The sequence below is a fragment of the Pleurodeles waltl genome, chromosome 9 (genome assembly GCF_031143425.1).
Source record: "Pleurodeles waltl isolate 20211129_DDA chromosome 9, aPleWal1.hap1.20221129, whole genome shotgun sequence".
Taxonomy (NCBI): domain Eukaryota; kingdom Metazoa; phylum Chordata; class Amphibia; order Caudata; family Salamandridae; genus Pleurodeles; species Pleurodeles waltl.
In genome coordinates, this window is record NC_090448.1 from 312,749,931 (window position 1) to 312,772,353 (window position 22,423).

A 22,423-nucleotide genomic window follows, 5' to 3' on the forward strand; every position below is an offset into this window, starting at 1 on the left:
AACAATGACATCAGAAATGTGTAGAATGATGAGACTAGCATGCTTGGTAAGAAAAATACTAGCAAGGAATAGTGAAACCAGTATTGTGGAAAATGAGACCATTGATTTAGGGACCTATGAGGCATGTGTGGGGAATAATAGCACTGAGATGTAGGAAACGATGGGGCAAGTGTTAGGGACAGGGCAAACATCAATAATGCAGGGAAGGAAGAGGTATGAAGAAATGGTGAAACAGATATTTGGGGAATGCTAGACCCCTGGCGTGGGATGGTGGAACGAGTGATGTGGGGGCAATGCGTCCAACAAGATGAAGAATGATGAGACAGTTATGTGGGTTAAAACATAGGTGCAGGAAATGATAAGACAAACAACGCTGGAAATGATGGGCCTAGCGATATATGGAAATTTGTTGCCAGTAATGTGAGGTCATGTCACCAACAATGTGTGGAATAATGGTATTAGTGAAATTGGGCGTGGGCCAGGGATGTTTGGAATGATGAGCCAAGTGACGTAGATAAAGGCAGGATAAGAGATGAGATAAATGTGAGACCAGAAATGTGAGGAATGATATTAGCAAATTAGTGAAGGTCCTTCAGAGCGCTGTGACCTTCATTCTTCTTACCAGTGCCTATAAAGAGGACGTCATACTGCCCATCAGCGGCGGTCACTCTATCGACTACAATCTGCGTGAAGGTGTAGTTGACATTGGTTTTTAGGAAGATGGGGCGATGGTTAGAGGACACAACAGGGTTGTACATGAGTGGGTGGTTACGAGCAAACTGGATGACCTCATCTGGAAAGTTCTTAGTGGACTCAAAGCTGCCAAAGGTTTTGCTGGGGCACTACGGATAAGAAAGAGAGATGTTTCATTGACATTCACAGCAATGGACACATTACACTTATTAGCTACACTAATGCAAATATCAAAGGAAATTGTATGCAAACCTTCAGTAATCAAAGTATTGCCACAAATGTCAGGTATATTGGTCAAAAGGCAGAATAAATTGACTATAATTTGAGAGAAAAGGTACATCATGAAGAAATGATCTTTCCTACTTAAGAAATGTGTTAATAAAGCAGCTACTTAGAACAGAATATTATGTTGTCTAAGGTTAGAGCTCGCTACAGCTTTAAAGCTGAAAACTCACGTGGGTATTTCTTGTTTGGTCCTGTAATATCTGTAAATCTGAAGAGTAGCTCTCATATCTGAACAATTTATAACGCTTGAAGGTAGAAATGCTGAGTGGGGTCTGAGCAAGCAAACTGGTAAGCCTCAGGCATAGCTCTATTTTTCATCTACCCCTGAAGGATTGGTAAATCCGAATGATAGAACTAATGCCTTGATGTTAATGTTCACAAGAAATTTAAACCTGAGGAATAGCTTGACACTCTAGAGACTGATCCTGTAAGATCTGTAAACCTGAGGAATAGGTCTGAAGCTCTTTAGACAGGTGCTACTTTAGCCCCTATTGCACTGTGAGCTCGGGATATCTGGATATACCTATACCACTTAGAGTGACTGTGGGAATTCTCTATTTCTGTGAAACACCGCAAGTACCATGTTTATGCCTACATTTTGTTCCTGACCTGGATGTACCTCTGGAACTCAAGGTCCACCTCTACAATGAGGTTGCTGTTTTCCCCTTCAAATGGAACAGAACTAGAGGCTTGGTCAGGGTAAGGATACATTTGCATACTGTTGGTTAATGTCTATATTGGCACAGGAGCTAAAAAATATTCAAATTAAATGGTTCTCAAAGCAAAAACCAGAGGTAAGATTGATGAAAGCATTTCCATCCATCACATTTTGCTGTGTAATTGAGTCCAACTGAAAGCCTGGAATCTGAATTAGCAAAATGTGTAAACCGGCTCTGCTGCCTGCATTTCCACCTGTGGAAGCAGTGAATGTGGGCGATTGCTCTGCTGTTTGGAGTTTGACATTGCACAATTAATAACTCCGTGGCCTAGCTCTGCTGTTTCACCTTCTAAGCATTCACGTTCTCTAAGTCCAAGGAATAGCTGTAGTGTCTGAGATGTGACCTTTCAAGATTGTATTAGTAAACATGAGAATTAATGCAGTTTGGGTCTGAGCCTTCGTGATCTGTAAATCTGACAGATACCTATTCTAGTGGCTGTCACTTTAGGCTTTGCTATGTTACATCATTTACTCTAGCACCTGACCACCAAGAGGTACTTTACACAGAATGGAATAAGTATAGTGAGATGGAAAACTTAATATATGAAAAAAATAATCTGATCAGAAAAATAGAGCAGAAAAAACACAACAATTGCTTTTCTTTTTTAATTTGTAATCTGTGTAAAGTCTATGGCTGCCAAGCTCCCGGCATTGCTGGGTATGTTCTTCTAGAAAAGAATGCAATGTAAGATATCCCAATACAATTAATTGCCTTGTGCACCAAACATATATGGGGTCGAATAATAATTATCATCACTAGTGCAGCAAATGTATAGTGAATGAAATGGACTTGAATTCTTGGCACTGGGAACACTGAGTGACAGGACTGGGAACAGCAGTGTTTAGGAAACGCTGCAGCTGGAGGATTAATTTATTTGGAAAGCTCAGGTTCAGTCTTATTGAGTAATCCTAACTGGCTGAGATCAGTAAAGCAGTAGCCATGCTTCAGAACTTTTCAGGAAGAACAATAAGCACTCTCTTCACTCTCAACCTAAAGAGGTCAAATGTAGAGGCAGCCTAAACTATGGGTACATGTAGTTCAATTGGAGTAAAGTTAAATACCCAAATTGTAAATAGGTCTTACGTGAGCTGGAAATAGGCCCCCACATGTAAAGACCTCTTTCTTAACCAGTTAATTGCAAAAGGTATATATCATCCACATAAGCAACAAATTGAAGATCATAAATGAGGTTAGTTTGGCCAGTGGATGCACATAGAAATATGTAAACAGAAACTAAGAAATGGGTCTTTAGAATGCCACTTATAAGACAATGTGGAGGAGAGGCAGAAGGATGCAAAACAACATTTCAAAAATGAGGTTACACTGCAGGGGACTGTGCCTATTGGCCCAGTAAATCCACCAGCTTACAGACCAAGATCTTATAATCACCTGTGTCAGAGATTGAGTAGGATGACAGTGCAGTATTCTCATTGTTTCATTAGACCACCCATCAGAGATGTTACAGTAGATTCCAGGGTTACCTGTGATGGCTCGCAAAGCTAATTGGCCTCAACAAAATATATCCTGAAATTGTCTAGTGAACATCTTCTCAAGAATTTCAGTGGGATACAGCAGGTGAGAAATGGGTTGGCGGTTGCTCAAGTCGCAGGAATGTAGTGAACGTTTTAACAAAATAGGGAAACTGACGGTTTTTAAAAATTGGGTGTAATGTTGCCTGTGGTGGCGCATTATATCTTGTCTACCATGTGTTTCACAATCTATTGGGTACTTCTCCTTAGTTGACCCTAATGATCGGATACTCCTGATTAAGGATATGGTATTCTACAAAGAAAACTATTAAAAATCAGTAACCAGATAGATTCAATCTGAGGATTCATCTCAGAAACTTGGTAGCGTATAACTGATGCCATGCCAATCGGGTAAAAAGAAGAAAACCTTTTACCAATTTTCAAGGTTTTATCACAGAGAACAAAGAGCCTAAGGAGTAACAAGAAATTTATGAGGTTATCAAATGGGCCATTGTTCCCATTCAGACGAATCTTGGAAAATTTGGAAAAAATTATTTGGAAAAGTTTGCTACCCAATATTTCTGTGAGACACACTATTTTCCACCTTGGAAATATCAAATGATATTTATTTTTTACATATATACAGGCCGTGGGGATAGCTTGAGGAGAGTCCCTCTGTCAACACAGTCCTAGGTTATGTTTGTTACCATTAATAATACAAATTCTTGAATGAACCACGTATTACTTTTACAGAACTAAATTTAGCCAAAACAGTTGAGTGTGCCAGATACACCAATGGCAGGGTAAATACATCTAACCTGGTGGTAAAATCATCTTTATTAAAAACAATTGAGAGCCTCTTGACCCCTGAAATATGTTTTCAAATCTTTGTAAGTGGAAACAGACAAGGGAAGTTGGATATTATTTGACCAGATAAGTCTTAAATGTAATTGGTTGCAAACACTGTAAGATTAGCACATATCACTTCTATCACATTTCCATATGTGTGTTTAAATTGAACACTATTTAAATTACATTTAATGCAGCCAATAAATCACCCCATGTTTAGGAAACTACAATGTAATCAACCTATGTTTAGGAAACTATAATGTCATTAACCTAAACCAATGTGTTAAAATCCAACAGCAGCTAGATAAGAGCTCAAGAGATACAGTGAGATCAGAAAATGCTCTATTTTATTGTCAAAACTGTCATTATTACTAGCAGGTCTTTCGATCATGCCAAGGTTAAATTTTGTTTTAGTGGGGGGCATGGTGGGGGAGGAGAAGTCACTGCCACAGCCTCAAATGAGAGAGTCTGTTCAAGGGCGCATTTTAAACGTAGGCCTATTTCTATAAATCACCCCCAGTCCTCTTCCAATTCCTTGTGAGTGGAGTTTACTAATGGGTTTACTAACGATTGAATAATCGAAAGAGACTAGTATAAAAATTAAGAGGCTGCTATCCTAATTCAGCCATGTCTACGTCAAACACAATATACAATATTGCCATTATGTGGACGCTGAAAGAGATCCAGGTCTTGTTTATATGGTGAGTGGGCATTAATAAGCAAAATGTTCCAGGAGTGTCCCAGGGTTTTAATAGGGGAGTGAGGTGCAGTGGTCTTTGTGTCCTTAAGGCCTCTGCACCCTGCGGTACTTGCCTCCATGGCATGCTGCCTCTGAGAGCTATGCAGTGCTGTCTCCTGGCAAATGCCTGGATCCCCAACTGATTTATCATGATTGTCTACCTGACGCTCATTAAGTGACACTAAGAGGCATGGTAGAGGAAGGCTTGCAAGGAACTTTAGATGACATTTATTCCAGGGGTTTGATTCTGTTTCAGGGATGTGTATTTCTAATCTGCAATTTTAGCAAAGTTTATCTATTTCATACAAAGTATTTTTACAGAGAGCGCACTGTCTTGGAGAGAGGCAAGCACTTACCATCCCTGGCCGTGGATATGGTACTCGTCCCTGATAGGACACCCATTGGTAGTTTGGTCCCTCCTTGTGTGCAAATGGGCCCAGGAAGGCTCTTCTGATGTCATTCATGGTGTAGAGGCAGACAGCCGAGCCTTTAAAAACTGAGCTGAAAGAGATTAAAAGAGCACCAACGCATATTTTAGGAATTGCAAGGAAAATAGGGCCACAACACAAGAGGAGAGCAGGGCGTCCTACAGAAGGTCTGAACACTAAGTGAATTTTTTAAATCGTACTGATGGGGATTCCCTATACATCATGCTGTGGTCTGTCTCAATATAACAGAGCATATCAAACTTCTATAGGGGGTTAGTGCCTGCTGACTACCAAGCTGTACGTCTCAAAACATATGCAAAGCATTTCAGGGTACCTGTTTTGCTGGGCGCCTGCTTTAGTCCGTGTACCCTGTACCCTGTTCTGGTGCTCTCGCTGTAAACAGATGACAGCTGATAAGTGTGCATGAAGAAAATGACAGGCTTTGACAGGCCATCTGCAGAAGTAGTGGAGCTGTTAGTCCATAAAGGAGCTCAGACTAACAAATGCGCTGGGAGCTCGCAGGGAGGGACAATGGGAAAGAATGCATGAAGAGGAGGGGGAGCACATAAAGGTGCCCAGTGAGAGACAGATAGAAGACAGAGGGAGTCGTGGTGTCAGGGTTCAGCAGGTAAAGGGGACTGATTGGGAAAAAACACATATGTGCATGTTGGGGACTTGCACACAGGGTATCCCTTCCATAACAAACAAGAGTGTGTCCTGCTTATGTTTGTGTAGTAAAGCACATTGCGGGGTTGGATAAGAAGTCTTGGTAGTATAGAAACACAATAAAGGGTACAATAGGAGGACAAAGAATGTTACACTACATCTAGGTAATAAAGTAGGCTAAATATGCTATACAAAGTGTTGGTAGTGGAGCAGATCACAGTATGTTATCATTTGTCTTGGGAGTAAAGAAGGCCAAAGGCTATAGATGCCATATAAATTACAGATTTACTTATTCCAATATTATGTGTATTACTGCCTGCTGACACCTTTTGTTTGGATTTTATTTTCGAAAGGCTCCTCGTGTACTATACACCACCATCGCTTGGGCTGAGTGGAAGTAGGAGTGAGGATTATTGTTGTGTTGCACATCAGTGATGTCATAAATTATGTCATAGAACATGTCATGAGTGATATAACATGTGAGGTCATAAGCAGTCCATGGCGTGAGTGCAAGTTATAGCTAGCTCTGCTAACTGTAACTGGTGAATTTCTGTGCTTTTATTTTGTTGAAAATGTTGTCACTGACATATTGACCAAAATATAATGTTACATTAACATTTGTTATTTTAAGGGTTTCTTTAAACAAAAACAGATCGTTTTATCACACCTAACTATAATGTTACTTTAACATTTGTTTTTTTCAGTGAATTTCTATGGTTTTTCTAGAGTCAAGTAATATTTTATTACCGTATGTAAAGCCAACCTTTGCTGCGCACAGGCAAAGGCTGTATGTGGCGGGGGTAGTCACCAGGCCCTGCAGCAAAGCCCCCACAAGCAGCCAACCCCACACTGTGCCATTTGGCTGTGCACAGCAGGGGGTTGGCACAGGGCCTGACCTGCGGCCAGACCCTATAGCCAACCCCAGTGAAGGCAAACAACCCCACCCTGTGCATAGCCTATTGTTGTGCGAAGAGTGGGTTAGCCATGGAGCCTAGCTTGCAGCCAGAGCCTGCATCCAACTCCCCGCAGGCCACCACTCGGAGGCAGCCAATGCCACTCACAGCCTTTGGTCGTGCATGGTTTGGGGTTAGCCACAGGGCCTGTGTTGCAGCCAAGCCCTACTTCCAAATCCCTGCAAAAACAACAAGGTCATGGATGGAATGCTTGAATGAGTCTCAGCCACAGGCAATCGCTGGGCCACATCCCAATCCATCATTATTTTGCCCACCATGCCACCCCAGTTTTCAACAAGCCATATCCAAATCAGCCTTGACTCTTCATGGGAACACTCCAGCCAGAACTGCCCGGCCATGTCCTCCCTGGACCAGAAACGAGCATCATGGGACTGGGTTCAGGGTATCTCCCCCTCATCAGCCAGAGTAGCTTGAATCTGGTGGCATATTGAGCCCAGAACCCACGTCTGGGCATACCCGGTCGACAAATGCAAAAACAACACGGGGATGGATATAATGCTTGAATTAATCTCAGCCACTGGCAATCACTCGGCCCGCATCCCAAACCATTGTTTTTTTGCCCACCATTACACCCTAGTTTGTACCTAGCCATATGCAAATCAGTCTTGACCCTGCTCCCCATGGCTATAGTCCAGCCCGAACTGCCAGGTCAGGTCCTCCCTGGACCGTAAACAGGCATCCTAGGATTGGTTTTGGGGTTATCTCCCCTCATAAGCGAGGGTAACTTGAATCCACTGGCACATTGAGCCGGGGACCCACGTCTGGGCATACCTGGCACACTTAGGGCAACAAATTGTTTAAAAAACAAGGTGATGGATGGAATGCTTGAATGAATCTCAGCCACTTAAGTATAGCTGGGTCCAAACTGGGGTGGCATGGTGGGCAAAAATTGATGGATTGGGATGCGGCCCGATTACATTGTCTGAGATTCATTCAAGCATTCCATCCAACACCCTATTGTTTTTGCATTCAACTTCCTGCAGGAAGCCAACCACATGCTGCACCCAGCCTTTGGCTGTGGGTAGCGGGTGTTTGGTCAAATAGCTTGGTCTGCCACCAGATCCTGTGGCCAACCCCCCCCAACAGGCTGCCAACCGTACACAGCTTTCGGTGTGTGCAGCATAGGGTTGGCCTTCAGGACCTGCAGACTCCATCGTCTGGGGCCATGGAGAGGGGGGCATGCAGAGCCCTACTCAACCCTTGATTGGCTCCGGGGACCTTATCCCCTGTGGTCAAATACAATAAATAATGGGAGTGAGCAACACGGCCCCTCCTCCCCAAGCTTTCTGGTGCCCCTGGGACCCCTATACCAAGGCAAAAATCTAAGAGCAGAGAGCATAAAGCCCCTTTCCTCGAGCCTTATTAGGCTGCGGGGACCCCATCCCCAGGACCACATATAATATAAAACGAGAGGAGGGTGGGGGCCCGCCAAGCCTTATTAGCCCACAGAAATCTCATCTTTTGTTTGAAAGGCCTTATCAGTGGGTGGGAACAATCTGTTGATTTGCTTCAGGGAACAGATCTCAAGTCTGCTTCCAGCTGGCAGGAGAATTTTTAAAGCTCCTGATGGGAGCAGACTGTGTTGCTCAGTTTGGCAGGAGGTTCAAAAATACTTCAGCCAGGTGAAACAAACACCTGTTCTGGGCCCGCGCTGGTGCGGGCAGGGACACTATGGCGGTCATTACTACACTGGGGTCACTTTACCGCCAGACTCACAGTGGTGGTCGGACCACCGCCAATGCGGCGGTCTGAGCGCAACATTATGACCACGGTGGCCATGACGCGGTCTGATCGCCAGCACCGTCAGAGATCCCAGCGGTCTGGCAGTTGCGGCAGTCCTAATCCACCAGGACACACTGCCGTGAAAATGCTGGTGGAGAACAGGTGCAGGGTCCCCCGGGGGGCCCATGCACTTGGCATGGGCAGTGCAGGGGCCCCCAGGCCATCAACCTTGCACCCTGCACTCTACAGCATTGCCGCTGGCTCGATTATGAGCCGGAAACAATGATTTAGAGTGTTTCCTGCTAGGCCGACCTGCGAAACTCTTAATGGGTACAAAGGGAGATAACCACTATGGTGGCAATCTCCCCGTTGGAAGTTTAGCAGATGGGCTAAACCATCCGCTGCTCATAATCATGCCCTATGTGTCTGGGAGTGGACCCCCGGGACACAGTATGTGAGCCAGGCCCTAGGGTGGATTCCCCAGGGCCTATAATGGCTTGGGAGAAGGTCCCCACGGCCTCCCTCCCCTTTAATTAAAGAAAGCCGACCCAGCAGATGGGGACTCCAGGGCCTTAGAAGACTCAGTAGGGGGACCACACAGCTCCTCTAAGCTTTTATGGACATTTTGGCTGCAGGGGTGTGCTCCCCGGGGTGTATTATGGCTCAGCACAGGTGGTCTTCCGCCCCCCCAGCCCCTTGTGAAATGCAGCCCAAGTGTAGGAACTTCCCTTAGCCTGGGCATGCACCCCCTCTTAATTAAGCAATGGGGCATGTGTCCCCATTTTGTTTTTGTTTTTCTCTGATCCTGCAAGAGTCCAGGGGGATTGTAGCAAAACTTTTAAATTGGTATTTATTTTCTCAATTTTGGCTCTGGGAGGGGTTCCCTCTTGGTCCTTCCTATGAGGCCAAGGGGGGGAAGAGTATTCCTACCCTGCTCCCTTATATTATGTTTTTTAAAGTTCAGGTCAGGTGAATAAGTCCCTGAGTCCTGTAATGGCTGGCAGGAACATTTTTTTGATGTTGTTGGCGGCCAATCAGGGAGCTCACTCCCGCAGTAGTCTGACTCCTACGGGAGCCAATTGGCCCAAGGGTAAAAGAGCTCTCTGTGTCAATCGGAACAATCTATATATGAACTAGGGCTCCCAACCATCCAGATATACAAATATTTTTCAACCTTAATTTCTAAAAAAACTATTGAGCTGATTTACACCAAATCACAAAAAGCACAAAAAGACCAATATTTAGGTTCCTGCTAAATTTGGTGTAATTTTGTTCTGTAGTTTTTGCGGTAGTGCTTTTTAAAGAAGTATATGGCAAATGGATTGAGACTTTGCGTTTTGGGACCCCCCTTCTTTTTCTTGGCCCCTGGCTGACGGATCACCTCAAACCTTTCCATGCATAAACTACACAAAAAAGAGCACTTTTTCAGGGCCAAAGTTATTAGCAGCACAAAAACACATTTCCTATCGAAAAGCTAACCTAAGTATAACTATGCCATTGGGTAACATAATATCAAAATAAGTTAATTTATTTTAACATAATTTCCTGTGGGGTTTAATTCCCTGCCCCCATTATTTTCTATCTAGTAGCTCTGAGTGGCTATGTGTGGTCCTGGACTTACTCCAGGTAGCGGCTGGAGTACACTCATGGCTGTTTTGACTAGCTTTTTGGCTGTAGTACCTTCGGAACGTCATTACTGCAGTTTGTAATGGGCTGTCGTTTTAAGGGTGGGTACTTGCCATCTGTAAACCCCTCCTTCTTGGTAGTAAATAATCCCCTTTCTCCAGCCAATTCCCTGTCCCTCCCACTTTTACTATTACAACGTAGGCGATCGGGCAGAGATCTCTACACAGAAAAGGTAGGAGGCGCAAAGGTGGAAGTCTCTGAGTTTCGTAGTACAAGGGTGGACGTACGACAAGGGGCAGTTTGAGAACAGACCCCTATGGGAGTTATGTGTCTTGACTGACAATGAAATCACATACTTTCCCAAATGCACATCTGTCGCGGTTGGGCAGTTCTCGTGTAGAAAGCCTTTTCCTAAGGGTACTGTAGAAAAAATGTGATTTCCATTCAATGACATTTTACCTGGATGTTGAGAAAACTGCATAGACTAGAGGGTTTCGTCGGTCTCTTGTCTGCAGGAGAAAAACGTCACCTGAAGAGAAAGAAATCAACCAGTGAGAGATCACCGTTTTATACAGAGAGCAGCACAACACAGATTTCATATTAGGCACTGAGCAATCCAGTTTTGTACTGAGCAATGAATAACACAACTTTCTACAGACCCCTGAGCAAACCTGCTTCATATTAAAGAGTGTACAGTAAAAATCTGAACTGGGCTTTAAACAAGATAGTTACATAGCTTTAACCTTAGCACTGGCTAACACACCATTAAACTAAGCATTGAGAAAACCAGATTTGCACTGAGACCTGAGTGACATAGCTTTTTACGGAGCAATGGAGAACAGCCTTATACTGAGCAATGAATAATGCAAGTTTGTGCATGAGCTGATGACAACAGCTTTTAACTTGAGACATACACAACACTTCTGTGTACTGATCTCTGCATAATACAGCTCTGCAGAGGATACAAAGCAACAAATGTTCGCAAAGAGCAAAGACCAGAACAGTTTTGCCCCAAACCGAATACTGTTTTTATCGAGCACCGCGTTCAAAGTGGAGCACAGGCCAACACAACACTTAAAAAGAGTTCTACAATTCTGTTTTGCACTGAACACTGTAGAACTGAGTGTTACACTGTAATCTGACAACATGGTTGACTTCTGACATGTGTATCCAGCCAACATTACAGGACTGAAGGTTCTTCCAGCTGCAGTTTATTGTGCTGTGTTTTCTTTATAAGTCCATGGGCTCTCGGAATCTGTGCAGCCTTCTGGCAGTACTGTGCGCCAACTGATTACTCAATCTTAGATATTTATAGACGGATCCAGTTATTTATTTTGTGAGTTTTCTAAAGCATGAGCCAGTCTTCAGCGGTTATCCGAGTGCTACATAAATGTTTGAGCAGCATATCGTACAAGTATTACAGATGCACACATTCCAAGATAGTGAAATAAAGAAAATAATCAAAGATGCATTAAAAACACCAGGAAATCTGCTTTTGTTATAAATCCTTTCCATGGGGAGACCTCTGTGCACACACAGACACTGTAAAGCAATCAACCGCCTATGCATTGTATCTGCTATATCTGCCGTTGATGCCCCAGTTATCCACTTACGTAGCTCATCAAAGAAGGTCTCTCCACCCCCGTCACTTCCAGGCACAGAGCACACCAGCCGAGCCTTGAGAAAAGTTGTCCATTTGTTGACCAAGCTTCTCTGCCCCCCTAGATCATTCTGCAGAGGATCAGATTCAAAGAACAATCAGTTTCAGTGGGCTACAGCTCACCAAAAACACAACAACATCATTCATAATACACTTGACCCAACTATATTGGCAATGTTGACCCATCCACAACCATGATGCAAAGGTAGATTTAGAGCATTTAGGAATGGGGAATGGATAATACATGTCATAAATAGGTTCACCGGAGACGGGTGGTCTGTAAATTCCATAACTGTAGGTTCTCACTTATTCATGAGCATATGTTATGTGATTGTGCTTAAAAGCGGAGTGCATGGAAGTCATGTGCACTATGAATGGTGTTCCCTGCAAGGATACATTGCATTCAACACAAACTGGAGATTCCTTCAACAAAATTAGAGCCATTCAGTTTTGCTCTCATTAGAGCAGTACACGGGTCTGTACCTCACTGACACTGTAACTGTGTGGTTATAAGTGCAACTTAAATAAAAGGCGAAACTAAAGAAGTTTGCTTCCAGATTTACCTAGTGCTAGCTTTCTCCTGCTCAAGATGCTTGAAATGGCTTGGACGATTCAGATCCAAGTGGTCCCCTTTTGTGTTGGGCTGAGCAGGGGATAAGCGAGCACCAGGTAAATCAGGAAGCAAACTATCTTAGTTTTGTCTTTTGTTTTGAGCTAAACATGTCTAAGGACTAGATATGGCCTCTACTTCAGGAGTGTGGCATGTCTCTTGTAGAATATACATAATATTCACCAGTCGGTGCATGCCCACTCCTCTCACTTGTAAGAATGCCTTTGAAGATTTGACAGATGACGGGAGTTGTGAAGTCTAATGGTGGCACTCGCTTTCGATGGCCCTGACCTCCCATGAGGGCTCACAGAATATATTAAGAACTGGCTACCTGTAGTCATTTCCTTTATTCAGTTCAGAAGCATTAGACGAATGCCATGACACTTGTAGGAAGTTGGCTCTGTATGTGCTATTTCAAAGTAAGGAATAGCATGCACAGAGTCCAAGGGTTCCCCTTAGAGGTAAAATAGTGGTAAAAAGAGATAATACTAATGCTCTATCTTGTGGTAGTGTGGTCGAGCAGTAGGCTTATCCAAGGAGTAGTGTTAAGCATTTGTTGTACATACACATAGACAATAAATGAGGTACACACACTCAGAGACAAATCCAGCCAATAGGTTTTTGTATAGAAAAATATCTTTTCTTAGTTTATTTTAAGAACCACAGGTTCAAATTCTACATGTAATATCTCATTCGAAAGGTATTGCAGGTAAGTACTTTAGGAACTTTAAATCATAAAAATTGCATGTATACTTTTCAAGTTATTGACAAATAGCTGTTTTAAAAGTGGACACAGTGCAATTTTCACAGTTCCTGGGGGAGGTAAGTTTTTGTTAGTTTTACCAGGTAAGTAAGACACTTACAGGGTTCAGTTCTTGGTCCAAGGTAGCCCACCGTTGGGGGTTCAGCGCAACCCCAAAGTCACCACACCAGCAGCTCAGGGCCGGTCAGGTGCAGAGTTCAAAGTGGTGCCCAAAACACATAGGCTAGAATGGAGAGAAGGGGGTGCCCCGGTTCCGGTCTGCTTGCAGGTAAGCACCCGCGTCTTCGGAGGGCAGACCAGGGGGGTTTTGTAGGGCACCGGGGGGGACACAAGCCCACACAGAAATTTCACCCTCAGCAGCGCGGGGGCGGCCGGGTGCAGTGTAGAAACAAGCGTCGGGTTCGCAATGTTAGTCTATGAGAGATCTCGGGATCTCTTCAGCGCTGCAGGCAGGCAAGGGGGGGATTCCTCGGGGAAACCTCCACTTGGGCAAGGGAGAGGGACTCCTGGGGGTCACTTCTCCAGTGAAAGTCCGGTCCTTCAGGTCCTGGGGGCTGCGGGTGCAGGGTCTCTCCCAGGCGTCGGGACTTTGGATTCAAAGAGTCGCGGTCAGGGGAAGCCTCGGGATTCCCTCTGCAGGCGGCGCTGTGGGGGCTCAGGGGGGACAGGTTTTGGTACTCACAGTATCAGAGTAGTCCTGGGGTCCCTCCTGAGGTGTTGGATCTCCACCAGCCGAGTCGGGGTCGCCGGGTGCAGTGTTGCAAGTCTCACGCTTCTTGCGGGGAGCTTGCAGGGTTCTTTCAAGGCTGCTGGAAACGAAGTTGCAGCCTTTCTTGGAGCAGGTCCGCTGTCCTCGGGAGTTTCTTGTCTTTTCGAAGCAGGGGCAGTCCTCAGAGAATGTCGAGGTCGCTGGTCCCTTTGGAAGGCGTCGCTGGAGCAGGATCTTTGGAAGGCTGGAGACAGGCCGGTGAGTTTCTGGAGCCAAGGCAGTTGTCGTCTTCTGGTCTTCCTCTGCAGGGGTTTTCAGCTAGGCAGTCCTTCTTCTTGTAGTTGCAGGAATCCAATTTTCTAGGGTTCAGGGTAGCCCTTAAATACTAAATTTAAGGGCGTGTTTAGGTCTGGGGGGTTAGTAGCCAATGGCTACTAGCCCTGAGGGTGGGTACACCCTCTTTGTGCCTCCTCCCAAGGGGAGGGGGTCACAATCCTAACCCTATTGGGGGAATCCTCCATCTGCAAGATGGAGGATTTCTAAAAGTTAGAGTCACCTCAGCTCAGGACACCTTAGGGGCTGTCCTGACTGGCCAGTGACTCCTCCTTGTTGCTTTCTTTGTTCCCTCCAGCCTTGCCGCCAAAAGTGGGGGCCGTGGCCGGAGGGGGCGGGCAACTCCACTAAGCTGGAGTGCCCTGCTGGGCTGTGACAAAGGGGTGAGCCTTTGAGGCTCACCGCCAGGTGTCACAGCTCCTGCCTGGGGGAGGTGTTAGCATCTCCACCCAGTGCAGGCTTTGTTACTGGCCTCAGAGTGACAAAGGCACTCTCCCCATGGGGCCAGCAACATGTCTCTGGTGTGGCAGGCTGCTGGAACTAGTCAGCCTACACAGACAGTCGGTTAAGTTTCAGGGGGCACCTCTAAGGTGCCCTCTGGGGTGTGTTTTGCAATAAAATGTACACTGGCATCAGTGTGCATTTATTGTGCTGAGAAGTTTGATACCAAACTTCCCAGTTTTCAGTGTAGCCATTATGGTGCTGTGGAGTTCGTGTAAAACAGACTCCCAGACCATATACTCTTATGGCTACCCTGCACTTACAATGTCTAAGGTTTTGTTTAGACACTGTAGGGGCACAGTGCTCATGCACTGGTACCCTCACCTATGGTATAGTGCACCCTGCCTTAGGGCTGTAAGGCCTGCTAGAGGGGTGTCTTACCTATACTGCATAGGCAGTGAGAGGCTGGCATGGCACCCTGAGGGGAGTGCCATGTCGACTTACTCATTTTGTTCTCACTAGCACACACAGGCTTGTAAGCAGTGTGTCTGTGCTGAGTGAGGGGTCTCTAGGGTGGCATAAGACATGCTGCAGCCCTTAGAGACCTTCCTTGGCATCAGGGCCCTTGGTACTAGAAGTACCAGTTACAAGGGACTTATCTGAATGCCAGGGTGTGCCAATTGTGGATACAATGGTACATTTTAGGTGAAGGAACACTGGTGCTGGGGCCTGGTTAGCAGGGTCCCAGCACTCTTCTCAGTCAAGTCAGCATCAGTATCAGGCAAAAAGTGGGGGGTAACTGCAACAGGGAGCCATTTCTTTACACAAGCCCCCCCCAGCCCACAGGCCAGGAGACTCAGCCCAAGCTGGGAGAGTCTTCCTAGTCTGTCAGGCGAGGAAGAGTAGGAGAAATAGGCTGGTTAGTTGCAGGGCCTACTCTGCCTTACATCCTTCTGTTCAGGTCATTCCCTTTGGGGAACTGACCTACTTCCACAGTGATAGGACCTAGTCTGAATTGCCTCTTGTCTGCCTCTTCAATGTCTCCACCCATTCTTTCTATTTTGGTCTTAGAGGTATCCACCTCTGCTAACCTTATCTTGGCCAGGGTTACCCCTAGCTTACCCAGAGAGGTTACCCAGAGCTGGAGTAACCCCACCATGACCAATAGGGTCAGGGGGCCTAACTTGCTATTTGGCATGGGGTCAGACCACCATGCTAAGGATAGTGCAGCCATAAAGGCTAACACCCAGCAGAGGCCACTGACAGCTGTCAGTGCCCAGAACCACACCTTTAGCTCTTCACCTAAAAGGGAAGGGGCTAAGTTACAGGCCTCTTTGGGTTCAGGTTGCCTGTCTGCTGTATTAGAGTGGGGGGTTACCACATCTTGTAGTAAACACCCTTCTTCCACTCTTTCTTCTGTTAGCTGAGGAGCCACACACTCAGGTTTAACAGTTGCCTGACTAGCCAGGACTTCTTGTGGGTCAGGTTGGACTTTATCAGGGCCATTTTTGGAGTTCTCCCCTACTGGAGCAGAATCTCCTTGGCTTGCTGTAACCTTGGCTAAAGGTTGTCCACCCTTCCTACTCTGTTTTCTTTTCTTCTTCTTCTGGGGCCTGCTTGCATTTACTGCAGAGGCAGGACTTCCAGAATCCTTGGGAGAGGACTGGCACTGGACCAGTTCCTCTCTTGGGCTCTGACTAACCTCTGGGTAGTCATTTCCAAGGAGACAATCAAGGGGGAGGTCTGTACTGACTACTACCCTTCTCCAGCTAAGAGTGCCACCCACTTCTATGGGCACTAAAGCCACAGGCCTCTTAGTGACCCTGTCTAGGCTAACTCTTACCCTGGCAGTCTCACCTGGGATGTACTGGTTTGAGAGCACCAGCCTGTCATGCACAATAGTGTGACTGGCACAAGTGTCTCTCAGGGCAGTGGTTGGGATTCCATTCACCAGTAGGTGGTGGAAGTGTCTACTTCCCTCTGGAATCTCCAACTCACCTGTTGGGCCCTGTTTCCAGTTGAAGGCTATGAAGACCTCCTCATCTGAGGAGTCATCTCCCATGGCTACACTGGTTACCCCTGGAATTTTGTTCTGGGGTTTGTTTTTGGGACAAGAAGTGTCCTTGGTGTGGTGCCCAGACTGTTTACAGTTGTGGCACCATGCCTTAGTGGCATCCCAGTTCTTACCCTGGTACCCACCTTTGTTTTGGGTTGTGTCTTGGGGCCCACCCACCTGTTCTGGTTTTTGGGGGCCTACAGAGGACTCTTTTTCTTTGTTTCTAGTGTCACCCACTTTCTCTTGGGGAGTTTTTGTAACCCCTTTCTTTTGGTCACCCCCAGTGGAAGTTTTGGTTACCCTAGTCTTGACCCAGTGGTCTGCCTTCTTTCCCAATTCTTGGGGAGAAATTGGACCTAGGTCTACCAGATACTGATGCAACTTTTCATTGAAGCAGTTACTTAAAATGTGTTCTTTCATAAACAAATTATAAAGCCCAACATAGTCACACACTTCATTTCCAGTTAACCAACCATCTAGTGTTTTTACTGAGTAGTCTACAAAATCAACCCAGGTCTGGCTCGAGGATTTTTGAGCCCCCCTGAATCTAATTCTATACTCCTCAGTGGAGAATCCAAAGCCCTCAATCAGGGTACCCTTCATGAGGTCATAAGATTCTGCATCTTTTCCAGAGAGCGTGAGGAGTCTATCCCTACACTTTCCAGTGAACATTTCCCAAAGGAGAGCACCCCAGTGAGATCTGTTTACTTTTCTGGTTACACAAGCCCTCTCAAAAGCTGTGAACCATTTGGTGATGTCATCACCATCTTCATATTTTGTTACAATCCCTTTGGGGATTTTTAGGGTGTCAGGAGAATCTCTGACCCTATTTAAGTTGCTGCCACCATCGATGGGACCTAGGCCCATCTCTTTTCTTTCCCTTTCTATGGCTAGGAGCTGCTTTTCCAAAGCCAATCTTTTGACCATCCTGGCTAACAGGGGGTCATCTTCACTGGAGTTATCCTCAGTGATTTCAGAGGTGTTGGTCTCTCCTGTGAGGGAACCAGCATCTCTGACTATTATTTTTGGAGTCAGGGTTTGAGGGACCCTGTTCTCCCTAGATAGGACTGGTAGGGGGGAATTTTCCTCCAAGTCACTATCCTCTTCCTCTGAGTTGCCATCCTCAGAGGGGTTGGCCTTTTCAAACTCTGCCAAAAGCTCCTGGAGCTGTATTTTGGTAGGTTTGGGGCCCATTGTTATTTTCTTTATTTTACAGAGTGACCTTAGCTCCCTCATCTTAAGATGGAGGTAAGGTGTGGTGTCGAGTTCCACCACAGTCACATCTGTGCTAGACATTTTGCTTCTAAAAGTTGGAATACTTTTTAAGAATCTACAACTGGTTCTAGAATCTAATTCAAACTTTTACAAACTTTTAAACTCTAAAAGAAATGCTAAACAGGATCTAACACAAGGCCCTAGCAGGTCTTTTAAGAATTTAGAAAACTTTTCAAATTGCAAAAATCAATTTCTAATGACAATTTTTGAATTTGTCGTGTTAACAGGTATTGGCTGAGTAGTCCAGCAAATGCAAAGTCTTGTATCCCACCGCTGCCACCAATGTAGGAAGTTGGCTCTGTATGTGCTATTTCAAAGTAAGGAATAGCATGCACAGAGTCCAAGGGTTCCCCTTAGAGGTAAAATAGTGGTAAAAAGAGATAATACTAATGCTCTATCTTGTGGTAGTGTGGTCGAGCAGTAGGCTTATCCAAGGAGTAGTGTTAAGCATTTGTTGTACATACACATAGACAATAAATGAGGTACACACACTCAGAGACAAATCCAGCCAATAGGTTTTTGTATAGAAAAATATCTTTTCTTAGTTTATTTTAAGAACCACAGGTTCAAATTCTACATGTAATATCTCATTCGAAAGGTATTGCAGGTAAGTACTTTAGGAACTTTAAATCATAAAAATTGCATGTATACTTTTCAAGTTATTGACAAATAGCTGTTTTAAAAGTGGACACTTAGTGCAATTTTCACAGTTCCTGGGGGAGGTAAGTTTTTGTTAGTTTTACCAGGTAAGTAAGACACTTACAGGGTTCAGTTCTTGGTCCAAGGTAGCCCACCGTTGGGGGTTCAGCGCAACCCCAAAGTCACCACACCAGCAGCTCAGGGCCGGTCAGGTGCAGAGTTCAAAGTGGTGCCCAAAACACATAGGCTAGAATGGAGAGAAGGGGGTGCCCCGGTTCCGGTCTGCTTGCAGGTAAGCACCCGCGTCTTCGGAGGGCAGACCAGGGGGGTTTTGTAGGGCACCGGGGGGGACACAAGCCCACACAGAAATTTCACCCTCAGCAGCGCGGGGGCGGCCGGGTGCAGTGTAGAAACAAGCGTCGGGTTCGCAATGTTAGTCTATGAGAGATCTCGGGATCTCTTCAGCGCTGCAGGCAGGCAAGGGGGGGATTCCTCGGGGAAACCTCCACTTGGGCAAGGGAGAGGGACTCCTGGGGGTCACTTCTCCAGTGAAAGTCCGGTCCTTCAGGTCCTGGGGGCTGCGGGTGCAGGGTCTCTCCCAGGCGTCGGGACTTTGGATTCAAAGAGTCGCGGTCAGGGGAAGCCTCGGGATTCCCTCTGCAGGCGGCGCTGTGGGGGCTCAGGGGGGACAGGTTTTGGTACTCACAGTATCAGAGTAGTCCTGGGGTCCCTCCTGAGGTGTTGGATCTCCACCAGCCGAGTCGGGGTCGCCGGGTGCAGTGTTGCAAGTCTCACGCTTCTTGCGGGGAGCTTGCAGGGTTCTTTCAAGGCTGCTGGAAACGAAGTTGCAGCCTTTCTTGGAGCAGGTCCGCTGTCCTCGGGAGTTTCTTGTCTTTTCGAAGCAGGGGCAGTCCTCAGAGAATGTCGAGGTCGCTGGTCCCTTTGGAAGGCGTCGCTGGAGCAGGATCTTTGGAAGGCAGGAGACAGGCCGGTGAGTTTCTGGAGCCAAGGCAGTTGTCGTCTTCTGGTCTTCCTCTGCAGGGGTTTTCAGCTAGGCAGTCCTTCTTCTTGTAGTTGCAGGAATCCAATTTTCTAGGGTTCAGGGTAGCCCCTAAATACTAAATTTAAGGGCGTGTTTAGGTCTGGGGGGTTAGTAGCCAATGGCTACTAGCCCTGAGGGTGGGTACACCCTCTTTGTGCCTCCTCCCAAGGGGAGGGGGTCACAATCCTAACCCTATTGGGGGAATCCTCCATCTGCAAGATGGAGGATTTCTAAAAGTTAGAGTCACCTCAGCTCAGGACACCTTAGGGGCTGTCCTGACTGGCCAGTGACTCCTCCTTGTTGCTTTCTTTGTTCCCTCCAGCCTTGCCGCCAAAAGTGGGGGCCGTGGCCGGAGGGGGCGGGCAACTCCACTAAGCTGGAGTGCCCTGCTGGGCTGTGACAAAGGGGTGAGCCTTTGAGGCTCACCGCCAGGTGTCACAGCTCCTGCCTGGGGGAGGTGTTAGCATCTCCACCCAGTGCAGGCTTTGTTACTGGCCTCAGAGTGACAAAGGCACTCTCCCCATGGGGCCAGCAACATGTCTCTGGTGTGGCAGGCTGCTGGAACTAGTCAGCCTACACAGACAGTCGGTTAAGTTTCAGGGGGCACCTCTAAGGTGCCCTCTGGGGTGTGTTTTGCAATAAAATGTACACTGGCATCAGTGTGCATTTATTGTGCTGAGAAGTTTGATACCAAACTTCCCAGTTTTCAGTGTAGCCATTATGGTGCTGTGGAGTTCGTGTAAAACAGACTCCCAGACCATATACTCTTATGGCTACCCTGCACTTACAATGTCTAAGGTTTTGTTTAGACACTGTAGGGGCACAGTGCTCATGCACTGGTACCCTCACCTATGGTATAGTGCACCCTGCCTTAGGGCTGTAAGGCCTGCTAGAGGGGTGTCTTACCTATACTGCATAGGCAGTGAGAGGCTGGCATGGCACCCTGAGGGGAGTGCCATGTCGACTTACTCATTTTGTTCTCACTAGCACACACAGGCTTGTAAGCAGTGTGTCTGTGCTGAGTGAGGGGTCTCTAGGGTGGCATAAGACATGCTGCAGCCCTTAGAGACCTTCCTTGGCATCAGGGCCCTTGGTACTAGAAGTACCAGTTACAAGGGACTTATCTGAATGCCAGGGTGTGCCAATTGTGGATACAATGGTACATTTTAGGTGAAGGAACACTGGTGCTGGGGCCTGGTTAGCAGGGTCCCAGCACTCTTCTCAGTCAAGTCAGCATCAGTATCAGGCAAAAAGTGGGGGGTAACTGCAACAGGGAGCCATTTCTTTACAACACTCACATATTTTTGCAACCCTTTCTCTCCCCTCAGGGCTAGATCAACCCTGGACACTGAAGTGATTATGCTTTTGTGTCCCTCCATGGAAGACAAGCAGCTAGTGTATCCAGTGAAGAGCGAGAAACTTTGAGGACAAAGAACAAAGCTCAGTTAAACTCTACACCAGAGAGAAGGATGACTCAAAGAATGGGGCCGTGCCTGTGACTTTGTTTTGTTTGGGGCCCAGGGGCTCTGATGCTGCTCCTCTGTGCAGCTGTATCTGGGGTGGGACTTCGCCTCCCAGAGTTCTTTACTGCTTTAGTGCTTAAGGAGTAGGGACCTTGTCATTCTCGCACTTAAAATCTCACTACTGCTCCCACGAGGTGGGACGCGCCGGTGACTTTTTTTTGGGTGGGGCCCAGGGGCTCCGACGCTGCTCCTCTGTGCACCTGTATCTGGGGTAGAACTTCATCCACCAGAGTTCATTAGTGCTTAAGGAGGAGGGACCTTGCCATTGTGACACTTAAAAGTGCACAACTGCCTCCACAGCGCGGGACGTGCGCCGGCGCCGGCGTGTGACTGGGCCAAGACTGGGCCAAGAGCGGGCCCAGAGCGGGCCCGTCTGTGCCTGTCCGCGGTTGGGCTAAGCCCGCTCTCTTGGCATGGGCATTTGGTTGAGACTTCAGAAACGAGTGACACAGGTTTAAACACCCCCCCCCGCAAAAAAAAATTATGGGACAAAGAAAGGTAAGTTCTAGTGCTGGGAGCTCCAAAGAAAAACTCAGCAGCGGTCTCTATTGAGTGCTTTCTATCACCCGCTATGTTGTACTAAACACCGTAACTTGATATATCAAGTTTAGAAAGGGGGTCAGACAGGGGTGTGTTCTGGCTCTCTGTTTTTTTAGTCTTTATATTTATGACCTTGAGGAAGCCTTAGTAGATGTTGAGGCGGACACCCCAAAGATAGGTGCTCGTCTACAACATATTATCATGTATGCTGACCACTGTGTCCTGGTGGCATGAACAGAGAGGGGTCTCTAGAAGTTGTTGGATAAATGTATAGATTTTATGACTGCTCTGGGTCTTTCCACTAATAAAGCAAAATCTTACACTATGGTCTGTGGGCACCCAAGAAGTAGGGTAGCCCCTTTTTGAATTTGTGTCACATATTTGAAATGAGTCTCCACTTTCACATATTTGGGGGAACCCTTTGATAGTGGGAGTAAGTGGGACCATCTCAAAGCAGTTAGAGTCTTGCAGCACGGGCAGGCAGTTGCATCTTTGTGAAAGTTCATCTCTAGACTAGGATCTGTGCCACTATAAACGATTATCACTATTTATAAAGCTAGGCCTACCCCTATCACCACATATGGTGCCGGTCTATGGAGGTATACTAGCTCATCTCCACTGCAAATTAGTGAGAACTGATTTTGAGAAGGCTGTTGTCAATT

General features: G+C 46.4%; 1 protein-coding gene across 5 annotated transcripts in view; it reads right to left on the reverse strand.

Annotated features, from left to right (window-relative positions):
• SEMA3B (semaphorin 3B) overlaps positions 1-22,423 on the reverse strand; it is a 268,305-nt gene that overhangs the window by 20,597 nt on the left and 225,285 nt on the right. For all 5 annotated transcript variants that reach the window (XM_069206818.1, XM_069206819.1, XM_069206816.1 and 2 more), the window contains 4 exons: positions 11,784-11,901; positions 10,630-10,699; positions 5,111-5,255; positions 623-842 (listed from right to left, as the gene is read on the reverse strand). In XM_069206818.1, coding sequence (XP_069062919.1) covers positions 623-842; positions 5,111-5,255; positions 10,630-10,699; positions 11,784-11,901 — 553 coding nt within the window. The remainder of the gene's footprint in view (positions 1-622; positions 843-5,110; positions 5,256-10,629; positions 10,700-11,783; positions 11,902-22,423) is intronic.